At 43.0% G+C, this 17635-nt stretch overlaps 1 protein-coding gene across 1 annotated transcript in view; it reads left to right on the forward strand.

Moving 5' to 3' along the window:
• Window positions 1-17337, forward strand: part of CA2H3orf49 (chromosome A2 C3orf49 homolog) — a 75409-nt gene extending 58072 nt beyond the window's left edge. Inside the window, exons 2-5 of the mRNA XM_043589402.1 lie at window positions 8278-8656; window positions 12625-12749; window positions 16573-16686; window positions 17140-17337. Of these exons, the coding sequence (XP_043445337.1) occupies window positions 8278-8656; window positions 12625-12749; window positions 16573-16686; window positions 17140-17337 (816 nt within the window). The remainder of the gene's footprint in view (window positions 1-8277; window positions 8657-12624; window positions 12750-16572; window positions 16687-17139) is intronic.
• The last annotated feature ends 298 nt before the right edge of the window (window positions 17338-17635 follow it).

Genomic DNA, 17635 nt, shown 5'->3' on the forward strand with positions numbered 1-17635 from the left:
TTAGGGTCACTGATGGGGAAGACCCGGCTGACTGAATGGAAAGGTGACGTAAAAAAAAAAATCTCTGGGAGCAGTAAATAGGCGACCCACAGGCTAAATATGACCTGCAGATCATATATTTTTTTAAGTTTTTTTAATGTTTTATTTAGTTTTGGGAGAGAGAGAGACAGGGAGACACAGAATCCAAAGACAGGCTCCATGCTCCGAGCTAGCGGTCAGCACAGAGCCCGACGCGGGGCTCGAACCCACAAACCACGAGATCATGACCTGAGCTGAAGTCAGATGCTCATCTGACTGAGCCGCCCAGGCACCCCTGCAGATCATCTTTTTGAATGCATGAGGATTCTTAGAAATTGGAAGTTGAGTAACGTTTAACCAGCCTAGCACTCTACAGTTTGCCACACCCCCCACCCCTTCCTACTGTTTCCCACAGCTTCTCACATCTACCTGCCTGGCGCCTGCAGGCATTCATTCAAGTCAGCAATCTCTGACTTGGTGGTTTCAGTCCTCTGCTATCTCACCAGGAGTCAGCTGTTGTTATGGTTACCTAAATAGGATTATGCAATCTCAGCCGCGTTCAAGAGAAGGATAACGTTGAGAACAATAAAGGTGGTGTTTTGACCAGATTTTGCCCTGCTCTGTCTTTTTGGTTTTTCAGAGGAACATTTACAAGCGTCCAGGGAACGACCATATGGATGTGACTCCAAGCCACACCCTGTGCAGGATGGTTGAAAAGAAAAGACAATTTACCAGGGTCTCTTTCTGTCTCCAGTAATCTCTTCGTCATTAAACCACTGCAGTCTCACACTTGAACTGCGGCAACAGGATGCCTGCCGGTGTCTCGCTGTCTCCTCACCCGTCCCCAGACTCTGTTCATTTCAGCCTTAGTTATTTCCTGAATCTACACCCTCTTATCTCAGTCTGCTCCTAGCCACCATCGTCTCCAGCCTGGCCCAACTGCCTGCCTAATGACCTTTTGTCAACCATCCTTTGTCCTCTTCAACGCATTTCCCAAGCTGCACACAGCAGTCTCTTTAAAACTCCAGCATATGGGGCACCTGGGTGGCTCAGTCGGTTTAGCGTCTGACTTCGGCTCAGGTCATGATCTCACAGTCTGTGGGTTCGAGCCCCGTGTCGGGCTCTGTGCTCAGAGCCTGGAGCCTGCTTGGGATTGTGTGTCTCCCTCTCCCTTGGCCCCTCCCCTGCTCACTCTCTGTCTCAAAAATGAATAAAACATTTTAAAACAAAATTAAAAAATAAATAAATAAAACTCCAGCATAATGTTGCCCTTCCCTTGTCACCTCTGTTGCCACCACATTGGTCTCCTTTCTGCCCTCAAACATGGCCTGGCCCCCACCCATCGGAGAACGTTTGCTCTGGAGTTTTCCATCTGTGGAATACTTTTCCTCTCAGATTTTGCCCTACACTGCCTCCTTCTCCATGTGAAATGTCTCACCTCCAAGTCACTTCAGTAAGACGTCTTCTTGATCACTGTGGCAGAAACAGCCACTTCCGCTCGCTTTCGACCATCTTTTCCTGGATTTTTCACAGCATTCTTTTTCAGAGCCTGCAATGCTTAACGTGTTTGGTGTCTGTCTCCTCCACTAGGATGTAATTCCTGGGCAGAGAATCGTGAATTGCACAGAATAAATGTGCATTAACTAGCTCCTTAAAAACCCTTATCGGGGCGCCTGCGGGGCTCAGTCGTTAAGCATTTGGCTTCGGCTCGGGTCATGATCTCGGAGTTTGTGAGCTCGAGTCCACATCAGGTGAGCTTGAGCAAGCGCTGTGAGTGAGCTCGAGCTTGGTGTCAGGTGAGCTCGAGCCCGCGTTGGTTAAAAGACGAGCCCCGGGTGAGTGCTGCTTCTCTCTCTTTCTCTCCTTTCCTTTCTCTCTTTCTCTCTCTCCCTTCCCACCTCGTGGGATTCTCCTACCCCCTCTCTCTCTGCCCCTTGCTCACTTGCACTCTCTCTCTCTCTCTCAAAAAAAAAAAAAAAAAGAAAAGAGAAAACTTTATTAACGTCATAGAGACATGAAAACAGAATGACGGTTTCCAGAGGCTGGGGGCAGGTCAGGGAGAGGTGGGGAGGGAGGAATGGGGAGTTATTGTTTAAAAGGTTCAGCGCTTCAGTGTCGCAAGATGAAAACAGTTCAGGAGACAGGTGCCCATGGTTGCGCAATAACATGAACATACGTCATGCCACTGAAATGTACACTGAAATCCGGTTAGGATGGTGGATTTTATGTCATGCATATTTTCCCACAATTAAATGTTTGTTTAAATGATTTTTTGAAGACACTTAACAACCTCTCCATTGCTCTGAAGATCAAGACCACAATGTTTACTTGTTCTGTAGGAACCAGCAGGTTTGGCCCTGCCTATCTTTGCTGCAGCCACTCTACCTTGTACGTTTTCAAAGACATCAGACTTCTTCCCCCCGGGGCTTTGGCGCCTGCTGATTCATGTACCTGGGACAGTCAGATCTTCACATGACTGTACCTTTTCCCATGTTCAGTTCTAAGGCTCCGTGATTCAGCAGGCAGAACTGCCTTCCCCGGCTCCTCATGTGAAGTTGAGCCTCACTATCCTACCGCCCTTTTCTATTTTCTTCGTAGCATTGCTCCTAACTAGCTGATGTTAATTTCTTTGGTTCCTCATTTGTTGCCAGCCTTACCCACATCATTTTAAGTTATATTAGTTCAGAGATTCTGTGTGTTGTCATCCCAGTATCTCAGGCGTCTAGAATCGCACCAGCATGCACTAGGCATTCGAGTAATTGACAGCTGATTGAATAAAGCATTCCTGGAAGGTAGCGGTTACTATTCCTGTTTTATGGATGAGAAAATGGGGGTCCAGGGAGGTTTTATCACTGCCCAAGGACCCATATCCTGTTAACGGCAGAGCTAGAGTTTAAAAACAGAATCGGCTCAAATTGGTGTCTGTGCCCGAGCTGTTCTCTTCACTCTTCTCTGTTCTACCTCTAGCTTCTCCGCCTGTTCCAGGACACCCCGGAGAGTCCATGCAATTTGTCACAAAAGCCAAAGCAGCAAACGGTGCTGCCTGTCACACACACACACACACACACACACACACACAGACTTGCGCACTCACCAACATGTGCGAACACAAGACACACACACAAATAAAAACCAGCTCTCTTCCTAACGTAGAATTGATCTCATTCATCTAGATATTTGACAAAACCCAACAGAATTAAGACCACTATTCCAGTGATCGATTGGAAATGATTGGCTCGTGGTTAAAGAGAATGCTCGTTCATTTATTCCTTCATTCAAGCACTCATCGTTTATCGCACTCTGGGAATTCCAACAACTGAGGAAAAACAGACCAGGGAGAACCACAAGCCACTTTGGCTAAAGCACATCGGGTGCGCTGCATTTCATTGTTTCCCAAAGGACCACCTGCACCCACTCTCCGAGGGCTTGGGTGCTATTTGTAGCCCTGGTTTACAGATGCGAAAACAAGCAGATAGGGTAGGTGAACTGACAGTGGCACTGGACCAAGAAACCTCTTAATCCCTCAATGTAATACCCTCCGTTCCTGACCCTTTTTAAGCTCTTTCTCACAGCACTGGAACATACAAGACCCTCACTACTTCAGGTGTGGTTTGTGGACCAGCATCATCAGTATCACCTGGCAGTTTATTCGAAATGCAAATTCATGGATTTCACCCAGACCTCCTGAATCAAAATGTGTATTTTAATAAAATCCCCAGGTAATTCATGTGCACATGAAAGTTCGAGAAGTATGCTTCAGATTACTGATGAGTACAAATGCAAAAAGCAGGGTAATCCATGTCTCTCTCTCTCTCTCTCTCTCTCTCATAGTTTTCTAGAATTTTCTTTCTTAGCATAGTTATTTCCTACTGAAAAACTCAAAAACGCTAGGGAGTGCGATGGGAATAAATCCTAGTGTCTGCTGCCACCTTGTGGTAAGAAGAATTTGCAGGCAGAATTTGCTCTTCCCCGGGAAATAAAGGGGGAAATCTTAGAAAGGAAAGGATGGACCAGGCGCTCAACTTTTTCAGCCCTGTGCTTTGGAGAGATGGCTACAAAATTCTACGATATAATAAAATAACCTTGGGGTGTACTATGAGATGGCCAGATAACAACTGGCCTTTTTACCGTGTGTCTCCCAGGGCCGAGAGAGTATTCATCAGCTGTAGCTGAGAAACCTGGCGAAAGCTGGGATCATTGATATTCCTACAGGGTCTTTTTTTGGGGGGACTCAAACATGCACAGCTGAATGCCATAACCCATTGGTGCGTGATTATTTTAGTACCAACCCAAATGGCAGTGGTTAGGCAATCAGGCCACCTTTTCTGCATTTGCCTTGCCCAAGCATCAGTGTTCCACAAAGCCAACAGGAATTTCCCACCGCTCTGTCAAATGCATCATCCCCAACCTCTGAGAAGTGGTAACAGGGCCAGTCCCACCAATGATGTCTCTCACACCTAGAAGGGAATAAGAACAAGATTCCAAAACTTTCCTACATACTTCCCGCCCCCGCCCCCAACAGCCCAGAAGTTAAAAGCACCTATGGCACTGGCTATTTTCCTTTGCTGTTGTGAGCTGAAGACCTGAAGAAATCCACAACAGCTACGGCCGGTGGACTTGACAGCAATGGACCCCCCTCAACTGTATCTTCAAGAGTCTTTTAAGGGTGCCTGTGGAAGAGCTGGCCAGTACCGAAGACTCCAGCAACCCAGAAAGAAAAATGGCCCCTTCAAAAGGAAGGGGATGGAAAGGTAGGTAAACAGGAGTCATCTCCTTTTCTGTTAAGGGAGATTCTTTGGATTTTGCATTAAGCGATGTTCACTGGGATGGTGAGAAAGGGTGGCATCTCTGTTTCAGCTTTGCCTTTAGAAATGAAGTCTCTGAACGGATCGGGGGCTGGGGAAGGCGCTGCATTTATACATTGGTCGGGAAGCCTAGTGCCACAAGGGAAGCCTCATTTAATAGGAAAGTGTAATCGTGATGAGGAAAACCTTTCCTTTCCACCTGAATTTGGGTTTTAATGCGACATAGGACGCTAAAATAAGCACTAAGTTGTTATTTCAGTCTCAAAATTTTAGACATCACATGTCCTCTGTAAATACTATGATTTTGAGAATTCAGTACTACATTCTTTGGGAAGAGGCCATGATGAATGCTTTCTGTTCCCTTGCCCAGCAATAGGTACCGAAATACGTACTAATTGTACTTCACGCTGTGCACGTTCTTTAATCTAATGTTAAAACTGTCTTATATCTGGTATTTCCTGCCAATGGAAAAACCATAGACACAGGCATGAAATACTCCAAACATAATGCATTTTAATTTGGAAAATCAATGAGATGATTTATTTTCCAATTTCTTTTGGCTTTCTTACCAGGTTCATGAGCAATAGCTCAGACATGTAGAAATGAGGTGTTTTTATGAGGCCTGAATCATCAAACACCAACCTTCTGAACTTCCTTGGACAAAATGAAATATTGAAGAGATTTCCACTTTCAATAAGAAAATGAGGTTAAAAGGGGAAGCAGTACAACAAAATAAGTTCATTACCAACCAAGATACTTGAAAACTTAAGAAGGGAAGGGTTCTTTTCAAGACAGAAATTAACAACAGTTCTATTCCAAGGCCCTGGAATAAACTCACCTTTGTTAGTTATGTTATAAGTAGATTGGGGGGAGCCTGTGTGGATCAGTTGGTTAAGTGTTCTACTCTCGATTTTGGTTCAGGTCATGATCTCATGGTGTGTGATTTGGAGCCCTGCCTTGGGCTCAGTGGTGACAGCACGGAATTCTTTGTGTCCCTCTCTCTCTCTGCCCCTTCCCTGCTCACACTCTGTCTCTCTCAAGTAAATTTTAAAATAAACAAACAAATCAATAAATAGGGAATGAGGGTGCAGGGCATGGTGTGGGAGATACATTCTAGAGATTTGGACTCCTTAGAGCTGGGCTTTTAATCTGAGAGATGTCGTGGATGGCCTTTGGGGTTCTTGAGCCTCCTGAAGTTGTATTTCTATTATTTTGGGAGTGTGCATGTGTGTGTATGTGTGTGTGTGTGTGTGTGTGTGTGTGTGTGTGAGCGCGCACATTTGTGTATTTATGGTAGTAGAAATTGATGGCTTTGTTAAATGATTCTCACAGGGCTCTATGGAAGATTATTCTTAGGCCATAAATGGTCTTTGGGCAAATTAGAAAATGGCATTCCATCTTTCAAACACTTTACTGCCATCTGCTAGAAAGTTATAGTAACTATACATCTCGATGACTGAATGTGAATAGCACCCCCTAGCGTTTGAGTGCATGTGTAACTGGAAGAACTCCTGTTCCAGTCCTAAAAGGGAGGCTGGCTACCCAACATGGCATCCCTTCATTTGACTTCTAGCTTGAGGTCCCTCCTTGCCTTTTACATTTTTTCCTCACTCATCTGAATCACGTATTAGTAAAAGCTATCATTTATTAGGTGCCAAGTACATGAATTTTTCTTTTTATTCCCACATTTCTGAAAACAGTATACCCGTTTTCAAATGAGAAAAACCTAAGCTTATAGAGGTTAGATAACATGCCCAAGATCACGTAACTAGGAAGCGTGGTGCAGGGTTGACCAAGACCATTTAACTCCGGTGCCTGGACTCTTCTGAACCACTTCCCATGTGTAATTACAGAGAAGCTGAATGATTTAGGCCCAGGTTAGAGCAGTATTTTCTTGGAGGATGCTGTATGGTGGTACTCGAGATATTTTAGGTAGCATATGATGAAGGACATCTTTTATTAGTTATGAGCTTATTTTAATCCGTATTAGAAATACTTGTCCCATATATTGCAAACATAACATAACATAATATAAAATCTGGGATTTCATCCAGAGAAATGAAAGTTTATATTCATACAAATGCTTATGTGTGTATTCATATTAGCCCCACACTGGAAACAATCCAAATGTTTTTCAATGAGCGAATGATTAGACAGTGGTAATCCATATCATGGAATATTACTCAGAAACAAAAAGGAACAAATAATTGATACATCCACCAACCTGGATGAATTTCCAGGAGATGTATGCTGAGTGAAAAAAAGTAAATCCCCAAAAGATCATAGGCTGTATGATTCCATTTATATAACATTTTTGAAAGGACAAAAATTATACAAATGGAGGACAGCTTAAGGAGACGGTGGGGGTGAGTGGGGAAGTGGGCGTGGCCATAACACATGAAGGATCCTGGTGGTGACGGAAATGTTCTGTATCTTGACGGTATGGATGTTGTGACAGTTAAACTTTTACAGGAGGTTACCATTGGAGGAAACTGGGCAAATCTCCCCGTATCACTTCTTAAGACTGCCTGTGAAATGACAGTTATCTCAAAATAAAAGGTTTAATTTTTTTTAACCAACCGAGCCATCCAGGTGCCCAAGATTTAACTTTTTTAAATCCCTGGGATTTTATGGATATTATTGTTTTGGATGACACTAAAGATAACAGCTACTTGAGGAAGAACATTAGCTAAAGAATGGTTATCATGATATAGATGATATTTACTCTAGAATAGTGAGTAACGCAGACATTGGGATCAGATCCTGGGCTTATTTAACCTTTCGAAGCTTTAATCTGTCATTTATAAAAAGGAGATGACAGTAGGAAAAGGGTAAATTACATAAAATACAGGGAAGAACTTGAAAGAGTGTTCCGTGCATAGAAAGCTGCTAAGGAATGTTATCTATTCGTATTATTGAGATATGCCAAAATGATGAAGATGGTGTGTGACTATTTGTGATTTTAGAAACAAGAGTTTAGAGTTACTCTATCCAAATGAGTGCTCTGTGTACTTGAAACATTTATGGGGCTTTGGGGACTGTGTCCCTTAATGACTACTCTAGCCGACTCTCCTCTCGCATCACTGTGGACTGGGAACCACCAAATCCAGCAAAAGCCATCATTGAGACAAGGTTGCCTCTTTGCCAATATGTGTTCTAACACTCACAGACCCGGATTAAAATCGGCATTCTATGCTTGGCCAAATTAACTTAACCTCTCTTTGTTTCAGTTTACTTGTTAGTGAAACAGAGATAACAATATGACCTACCTCTTAGGGAGCTAAGAGGATAAAACGAGAGAGTGGCCAGAAGGCACTTGACTACAGTTGGGTGACAAAACACCAAGGAGTTGCTTTGGCTTGGTTTTTCTGTGATTTGATTCTTGGTCTACAGTTGTACTTTTTGGAATTGTGTGATTAGGTCACAATTCAAGTTTAGATTTTGATGATTTCAGTCATTTGTTTCTAACTTTTTAATTTCCTTAAAACAAATTCTTTTTTTTATTTTTAGATGGCATAGAGCTGTGTCTACCAACCTAGTAAAACAAAACATATTGGTGCCCAAAGACGAAACGTCCGGGGATAGCGACATGGAATTTCATGAAAGCCAGCAAAATACAAAAAAAAACTGGATGAAGAAAGTGAAGACTGTTTTGGGAAGGATGCTGTCCTACAAAAGTAGAAGCAAGTCAGCAAATGGCAGCAGAGGGGCCTCCGCTAACCCTAAGGAAACTTTCCTTTCAAACCCTCAGAGCCTTCTTCCAAGAATTGTCAAGGACCTTCCATCCGCCAGGTTATTCATGAAACCAAGAATGAGAAAGCTGTCACAGAATGGTAATCAAAGGCAACTCGTGGTTAAGTGTCAAGGCCAAGGGGGAATAGTGAAATTAGGACGGCTTTGCTTGCAACCCAAAGTGTGGCATCTCCTGGGAGCTTGTCTGAAATGCAGAATCTCAGGCCCCGCCTGGGTCTACTGAGTCAGAATCTGCATTCTATACCTAGCCCCAGATGATGTACTTGTGCATACATTTTGAAGAGCTCTGCATCAGATTGCCTCTGCAGGCCTTTCCAGTCCAACTGGTGGTCTTTTTTTCTAAAGCCCCTGTTTTATTTAAATGTGCACCCACATGCCTATATGTGTATAGACACATATATACATCTATATGTATATGTACATGTATATGAGAAAATCAAACTAAAGTAGGATTTTTCTTTTGTTTCTGGAAAGAGCAGTAATGCAGCCTTTGAAATAGTTATTTCCTACAGTGGAGGGTATGGGAGATTTCTATGAATATAATTTATGATTGGTAAATCCTAAGTAACATTTTATTTTATGTATCTAATTCCCACGTTCCTCGTGGAAGAATCAACATTTGAATTGTTTTTTTTTCTTTTCTTTTTTTTTTTTAAAATTTTTTTAACGTGTATTCATTTTTGAGACAGAGAGAGACAGAGCATGAACGGGGGAGGGTCACAGAGAGAGGGAGACACAGAATCCGAAACAGGCTCCAGGCTCTGAGCTGTCAGCACAGAGCCCGACGTGGGGCTCAAACCCACGGACCGTGGGATCATGACCTGAGCCGAAGTCAGATGCTTAACCGACAGAGCCACCCAGGCGCCCCAACATTTGAATTGTTGACTTGAAGTCTTTTATGCAATGCAGTGATGCTGTTTGGTGGGGGGGAGGGGTCCTATCAGTTATAAGGAACATTACCACAAATATTTGCATTCTTCTCTGTAGCTTTTCTAAGTTAATAGACTATTTTTTTTAGAGAAGTTGTAGGTTTACTAGAAAAATGGAAGATACAGAGATTTAATTCCCATATACCCTCACTCCTTACCCCACCCACACAGTTTCCTCTATTATTAACGTCTTAGCTTAATATGACAACGCCATCATGTGATGTCCTATATCCACCATTACAGTGCCAGACAGGGCAGCTTCACTGCCCTAAATATCTTGTGTAGCTTCTTCATGTCCTTTATAGCAGAGCACCAGGAAACGTGTGTGGCCCTAAGATAAGGAATCCACACACAATCCCACATTTCACACAGTGATAAGGCTGCATACCTGGTGAGTACTACTTTTTCAGAAAATAAACAAATAAACACCCCCAAAAATGATGGCTTCCAGGTGACTGATGGCCCTTTTAAACTCTCCCTTCTGGAAAAAGCAGTCAGTAACGCTAGCATCCAAGCCTCTAGCAATTACCTGGTATGGATGGACTTACCTGTTTTCATTGAAAATAACAAAGACAACATGTTTCTATACTGATGGGGCTGAAGTTGAAGAGTCTAACAGGACACAGAGGATCCAATTCTTCCTTCCCATCTGTGTGCATTGGCTTATTTTCGTCTTAGTTGGAATAACCAATATCTATACCAAGATTTCTTCCAAAAGCATGCCTTTCAGGCCATAGCTCTAACATTACGACACTGTCTCACCTGTGGCCCAAAGACAGTGGCTTTTCCCTGTTGACCTTCCGAACATTTTTAACAAATATTCACCAAATACTTATTTTATGTCTGCCACGCTATTAAGGATAGAGTAGCGGGTGGAACAGACATGGTCCCGGATCTCATGAAGTTATAGAATAGAGGGACGTCCCAACATTAGGCAGATAATTACATCTGATGCCAAGTAGCAGCACAGGGCACCGACAGAAACCCATCACGGGTGCTCTAGCTTTGGGGGAGGAGCCCTAGGAAGGCCTCCCTGAGGAAGGGACAGCTCAGTTGAGATTTGAAGGACAACTAGAGTCAGATGAGGAGAGTGGGAAGAGTTTTCCAGGAAGAGGGAGAGCATATTCATATCCCCATCTAAAAAGAGCACTGAGCGTAATAAAAGAAAGTAATTCAGTCAAGGAAGAGCCGGTGAATAAGGCGGTCAGGATATTGTAAGCCCCATTAACAATTTTTAACTTTCTCCTAAGAATTTTTAACTTTTTGATAAGAAACCATCAAATACTTTCAAGCTGGGGATTTATATAATCTGATTTGTATTTTTTAAAGACAGCGCAGGCTGCAGAGTAGGGAGGGGATGGGAGGTCAGCAGATCCAGGAAGAACGATAGAGAGGCTCTGAACATTCATTCCAGCAAGGAACGATAGTAGCTTGGTTGGTTGCCAACAGTGGGGATGCGGAGGTAACGGGAGAAGCATTCATAGGTTGTAGTTGTGAGATTTGGGGAAGAGCTGGAGAGTGGAGGGCAGGGAGAGGGAGGAGTCTCTGGGTTGAGCACCTGCTCGGAGGGCAGAGCCCCATTCACTTAGGAGCCACCACTCCTCGAGAAGTTCTTATCAATGGACCTTAAGCAAGACTGTAGGTGTGAGCACGGGGTGAAGGCACTGAAACACAGAGCGAATTGCAAACACCTTTTCCCCAATGCCCTGGTCAGTCCCTTTGACTACATGAAATAAAAGCCTCATGCCCTACCTTCTTTTTTTTAATAAAAAGGAGAATAACCTAACCTTAGTGCCTTCTGCAGGCAATAACATGGTTTGTTTTTACCATATTAATTTTAATGCCTATTTATGATGCTGTTTTATTTATGCTAGTGTTTTAAGGATTCCTTTGTAAAAGCATGTATTGTGTTAAGAATTGAACTGACGGGGCGCCTGGGTGGCGCAGTCGGTTAATCGTCCGACTTCAGCCAGGTCACGATCTCGCAGTCCGGGAGTTCGAGCCCCGCGTCAGGCTCTGGGCTGATGGCTCAGAGCCTGGAGCCTGTTTCCGATTCTGTGTCTCCCTCTCTCTCTGCCCCTCCCCCGTTCATGCTCTGTCTCTCTCTGTCCCAAAAATAAATAAACGTTGAAAAAAAATTTTTTTTTTAAAAGAATTGAACTGACATAAAGAAAAATATTAAGGAGGCTGGGTTTCACATGGCTCCTGGAAAATGAGTATGGTATTTGATGACTGAGCCTTGAGCCACATGGCTGGGGAGTGAATAGCTTTAAACATTGTTTCAATTAATGACAAGTACTCAAGGGATGGTCTCATACATTAGAGGAGTACTTTTTCTAATTCCACAACAATTAAAGGAAAAAGTAATCCAGGGCAAAAACAATGTCTCAAACACAGAGACATAACCACCTTGTCAGAACGTGTTGGTGACCACGAGAGGTCATGACCACGAGAAAAGGCAGATGTGTACAGAAGAAAGTGTAAGATTAGAAAAAGAAAACCCAGGGGCGCCTGGGTGGCTCCGTCAGTTAAGTGTCCAACTTCCACTCAGGCTGGGATCTCAGGGTTTGTGGGTTTGAGCCCCACATTTTGGCTCTGTGCTAAGAGCTGAGTCTGGAGCCTGCTTTGGATTCTGTGGCTCCCTCTTTCTCTGTTCTCCCCTGCTCACGCTCTGTCTCCCGCCCCCAACTCCACTCAAAAATGCATAAACTTTTTTTTTTTTAAGTTAAAAAAGAACAGAAATGAAAAAGCAAACCCACTTTTTGTCTTTAACCCTAAGGAAAAAAGCTACCGAGGGAGCATGGAATGCTGTCTTTTCAGAATACTTTCTTTTTTTCTTTTTTTAAGTTTGTTTATTTTGAGAGGCAGAGAGAGAACATGAGTGTGAGTGGGGGAGGGGCAGAGAGAGGGAGAGAGAGAATCCCACGCAGGCTCTGCACTGTCAGCACAGAGACCGACGTGGGGCTGGAACTCACGAACCGTGAGATCATGACCTGAGCCGAAATCAAGAGTCTGCTGCTTAATCAACAGAACCACCCAGGCACCCCCACAGTGCTTTCTAGTAAGAAAGTTGATCATTGTGATCCTTACAAGTTCTTTTCCCCCTCCTTCTTTCTAAGCGACTATACAACTTGATGTTGTAGAAGCTGAGACAGAGGAGATAACCCGAGGAAATACTCTACTCCGGGCCAGGAGAACCACCAAGCGGTTGTCTGTGACATCCCTTCCTTCAGGACTGCAGAAGGTACCATGCTAAAACACACTCACCTCTACAGACTTTCATATAAGTCAGTGTTCATAATAATAATTAAGTTCTCATAATAAAGCCTTTAAATCTGCTGCCTGTGTCCTCCTCTCCAAGAATTTAGGGCAGAGGAAGCAGGCTTTCTGGGTCTGATTCATCTACTTCTGACTCAAATGGTTCAGCTTCTACTATAATCTGGGCAATGGTAGAGTTCTGAGCTTTCCACTGATTTGTCAACTATTCAAATATCAAGTTAGTATGTTATTAGCATCAGGTCAATCATACATGGTATGTGGAGAGGAATTCACCACTGCCCAGTAGAACTTTGCGTGAGGATGGGGCGCCTGGGTGGCTCATTGGTTAAGCGTCCGACTTCAGCTCAGGTCATGATCTCACGGTTTGTGAGTTTGAGTCCCGCATCGGGCTCTGTGCTGGCAGCTCACAGCCTGGAGCCTGCTTCAGATTCTGTGTCTCCCCCTCTCTCTACCCGTCCCCTGCTCATATTCTGTGTCTGTCTCTCAATAATAAATAAACGTTAAAAAAAAAAAAAAAGAACTTTGTGTGAGGATACAAGTGTGCACTGTCCAATATTGTAGCCAATAGCCACATGTGACTTTTGAGCCTGAAATGTGGCCAGGGCAATTAAAAAGTTCATTTTTTTTTTTTCAACGTTTATTTATTTTTGGGACAGAGAGAGACAGAGCATGAACGGGGGAGGGGCAGAGAGAGAGGGAGACACAGAATCGGAAACAGGCTCCAGTCTCTGAGCCATCAGCCCAGAGCCTGACGCGGGGCTCGAACTCACGGACCGCGAGATGGTGACCTGAGCTGAAGTCGGATGCTTAACCGACTGCGCCACCCAGGCGCCCCAAAAGTTCAATTTTTAATTGTATTTCACTGTAACTGAAATTTAAAGATAGTCACATGTATAGACAGTGTAGCAGTAGACAGTCCAAGAGTTTCCAAACCAAAGCCTATGCTTATCTGTGCATATATAAACTTCAGCCTAAATTGCCCAGGCTATTTTTTTTAAATCACCTGAACTATTATTTTTTTAATTAATTTATTTATTTTGAGAGGGAGATTGTATTTTGAGAGAGAGTGCGGGAGGGATAGGAAGAGAGGGAAAGAGAGAGAATCCCAAGTAGGATCCACGTTGTGAGCACAGAGCCCAATGTGGGGCTCAAACTCACAAACCGTGAGATCATGACCTGAGCTGAAACCAAGAGTCAGATGCTTAATCAACTTAGCCACCCAGGTGCCCTAATTATTTTAAATATAACAAATAATGGGGCACCTGGGTGGCTTAGTCAGTTAAGTGTTCGACTTCGGCTTAGGTCATGATCTCGTGGTTCATGAGTTTGAGTCCCATGTTGGGCTCTGTGCTGACAGCTCAGAGCCTGAGCCTGCTTTAGATTCTGTGTCTCCCTCTCTCTCTCTGTCCCTCCCCAGCTCATGGTCTGTCTCTCAAAAATGAATAAACATTAAAAAAATACATAAGTATAGCAAATATTTACTTAAAGCTAACTCTGCTCCAGTTCTAAGTGTTTTATAAATATTAACTCAGATAATAATGACAACAATCCTATGAGGTAGATAGCAATACAGGGGCGCCTGGGTGGCTCAGTCGGTGAAGCATCAGATTTTGGCACAGGTCATGATCTCACAATTTGTGAGTTCAAGCCCTATGACAGCTCAGAGCCTGGAGCCTGTTTCAGATTCTGTGTATCCCTGTCTCTCTGCTCCTCCCCTGCTCATGCTCTATCCCTCTCTCTCAAAAATAAATAAACATTAAAAAAAAAAAAAGGTAGATGGCAATACTATCCTTATTTTAAGGATTGCCCTGGGAGGTTAAATAATTTGCTTAGATAAGTGGTAGAGACAGGTTTCAAACCCAGGAAGGTCTGGCTCTTGAGTCCTTAATCTTAATTACTATGCTGAATACTAATTGTACTGTCTCAAATGATAGCCACTAGGTATATGTGACTGTTTAGTTAAAATTAAATAAAAGTTCACTTCCTCAGTTGCACTAGCTACATTTCAAGTTGATTGCTAATGACATGTGGTTCATGGCTGTTGTATTAGGCAGCACATAAAGAAAGAAAATTTCCATTTTTGCAGAAAGTTCTATTGAACAGTGCTGTTCTAGAGTATCATTGTCAGAATGCACCAATATTAGTTTTGAGTTTTGCCTTTTGTGTGTTAGGTTCGCATTCATTTTATTCCTATTATGTACTGGGCAATTTCTAGGTTTGGGGACTAAAAGACATAGTCCTGTTTTGTGAACCTTATAGTTTAGTAGAGGGGATAGACAATAAACCATGGCTCTGCAGAGCACTGAGGTAAGGATAAGTTTTTGAATGAATGGCAATGGGACAAGTAGATGTTCATAGGGGAAGAAAGAAAATTGATCCCTATCTCACACCATATACAAAATTAATTCCTGTTGGGTTGTAGATCTGTTTGGAAAAGGTAAAACCTTAAAACCTCTGGAGGACAATAAAAATTATTTCAGTGTAGAGAAAGACTTCTTAGGAACAAGTATCACTGACCATGAAAGAAAAAAATGGATATATTTGGTTATAGCAAGAATTGCTGGTCAGCGAAAGACATTAAATCAAACGTTGTCAACTGGCTGTGAAGAGTTCTGTTTAGTTCTCAGAATGATCTCAACAATGTATGTGAATTAATTGGTCACACTGAAAAATGAGACTATTTCCAAAAAAAATCAGGATTTTAAGCCTTCTTTTGAAAAATGGGATTTGGGAGCATTAGGCCCAGTTTCTCATGATTGACAGCAGGAGATGTGCAGAGGCTGGCCTCTTGGCAGGAGGCACATTCTCTCCAGTTTACCACCAGCTGCAACTGGTTCTGTTTTACACAACCTGCCTGGACCATCTAGGCATTTGACATTAGAATAGTGGTATTCAACAAACACAGATATAACTTAGCAATTACCACGTGTGCTGAGTTCAGTAGGAAAAAGTACTGGGTTTTATGGGAGAGAAAAAAGAGGAGTCCAACTATATAGACGGACTGGGGAGGGTCCGGCAAGTGACATGCGAGCCTGGGCAAGTTGGCTGGGCAGAGTGGTGGGTCAGCAGACTCGTCTGTAAACTCAGACACAGGGTAGGTCCCAGATGTGATTCCTCCTCCCACTGTGTGTAGGTCTAACAATAATTCCAAATACTAGTTACTAAGCACAAGGGGAAGGAAGAGTGAACCCAGTAAGACCAAAAGGAGCCTTTTAGCCGGGAGCCATGACCTAGGAATGATTTCCAATAGCAACACTATTAGGGCAGGTACTTAGAACCAGCAAGCCAGGGACGATAGGAAAATATCAGGCATGGGGTGAAAAGAACCCAGAGCTTCCTTTTTATGTTTGGAGACATGTCTGCCACATAAATAAGGAAACCTGCAGAAAAGAGACCAAATTAACAACTGGATCCAGTGCTAATGAGCTTTCTGGGGCACTGGTCCTCAGCAACCCCCACTCTCACTGTGCTCAGCAGCTGCAGAGGCAATGATTTCTTCTTCCCCTTACGAATGACCTGCTTTTCCCGACACTGTACATTCTTTCAGAACCAGACAATCTCATTTCTCTGCACCCTATAGATCTCTTCAAAGAGAGCTCTGGGCACAAAGGAGATACATGGGGCGTGGAGAATAATATGAATACTGTCTCCAACCCAATGTTGTTATGTGGCAAATGTTCAGTTTATAAGAGAATGTCCCAAGGGTGAGAATTCTTAGTTAAGCACTGTCACAGAAATAATGTTGGTACTTCTTAAGCTGAAGTGGTTTTTTTGCATTTTTGTGATAGGTTCCGTACTCATCAAAAAAGAGATCCCACTTTCCAGCACTCAAAAAAAAGAAACCTAGAGTGGAAAACATCCTCCGAAAATCAGATTTGACAGTGGGAAAGCTTCAAATGCAGGTAGTGGACAAAGGCTTTTGCTTTGTGTTTTTCAGAAGCATCACAGAGGGCCCAGTTGAACTGAACACGCAGCCCTGCTAGACAGCATGGCTGTGGGATGAAGTTAATGATTAGCATGAAGAAATAATGTTAGTGGGGGGCATTCTGAGGGTGGCTGAAGGATTGCTAAGGGCAGCTCGGATGATGCTGTGTGCCTAATAAATATTGAGTGAATTCAATTAGAATGAAGGCATACACACAGCCTTCTTTTGAGAAGAAATGAGATCGTCTTTACCGCTGGGTGGTAAATGCATGTTTTCAAGCTCTGTTTGCCATGACTTGAATTAGAATAATACTTTGGGATTTACAAAACGTCCACCAAGTCCTGAACTTGTCTCTCAGGAAAAACAACCGCCCCTTTGGTTTCTACAAGGTTTTCCAACACGCGGCTACATTTCTTTGTATCTGTCATAGGTGGATGACCTCATAGAAACAGTGACAGATAAATCCATGAAGTTATTGGCCCAAAGACGTGCGGAGCTTCAACAGTGTGAGTTTCTAGGGGATGAAATTCTTCAGTCTTCGAAGCAGTTCCAGAGGATATCCAAGAGAACCATGAGGAAGTATAAACTGAAAAATGTATGTTTCCCATGTACCCGCTGCTGCTTCTGATTTTGTCCCTGATTGCACAGAACTTATCTTTATGGGAATTCTTATCTTTTGGTACATAATCCTGAATAAATCTCTCTAGTGAATTAATCAACTGGGGAGAAGGACATCTCTTAGAATATTCTGCCCAACAGTCCTTCAAAAAAAATTCTTTTTCGGAAAACTGATTTTTAATTCTGAGTCAACGTAAGCAAGTTTTTGCTTCATAATTCTTCCTAATATTGGAAAACAGAAACATTGATCAGGGCATAGGAGGTCCGCAAAGAAATTTCTCCCATGATTTTCCAGATGAAATTAGAGG

Source organism: Prionailurus bengalensis, chromosome A2 (genome assembly GCF_016509475.1).
Source record: "Prionailurus bengalensis isolate Pbe53 chromosome A2, Fcat_Pben_1.1_paternal_pri, whole genome shotgun sequence".
Lineage (NCBI taxonomy): Eukaryota > Metazoa > Chordata > Mammalia > Carnivora > Felidae > Prionailurus > Prionailurus bengalensis.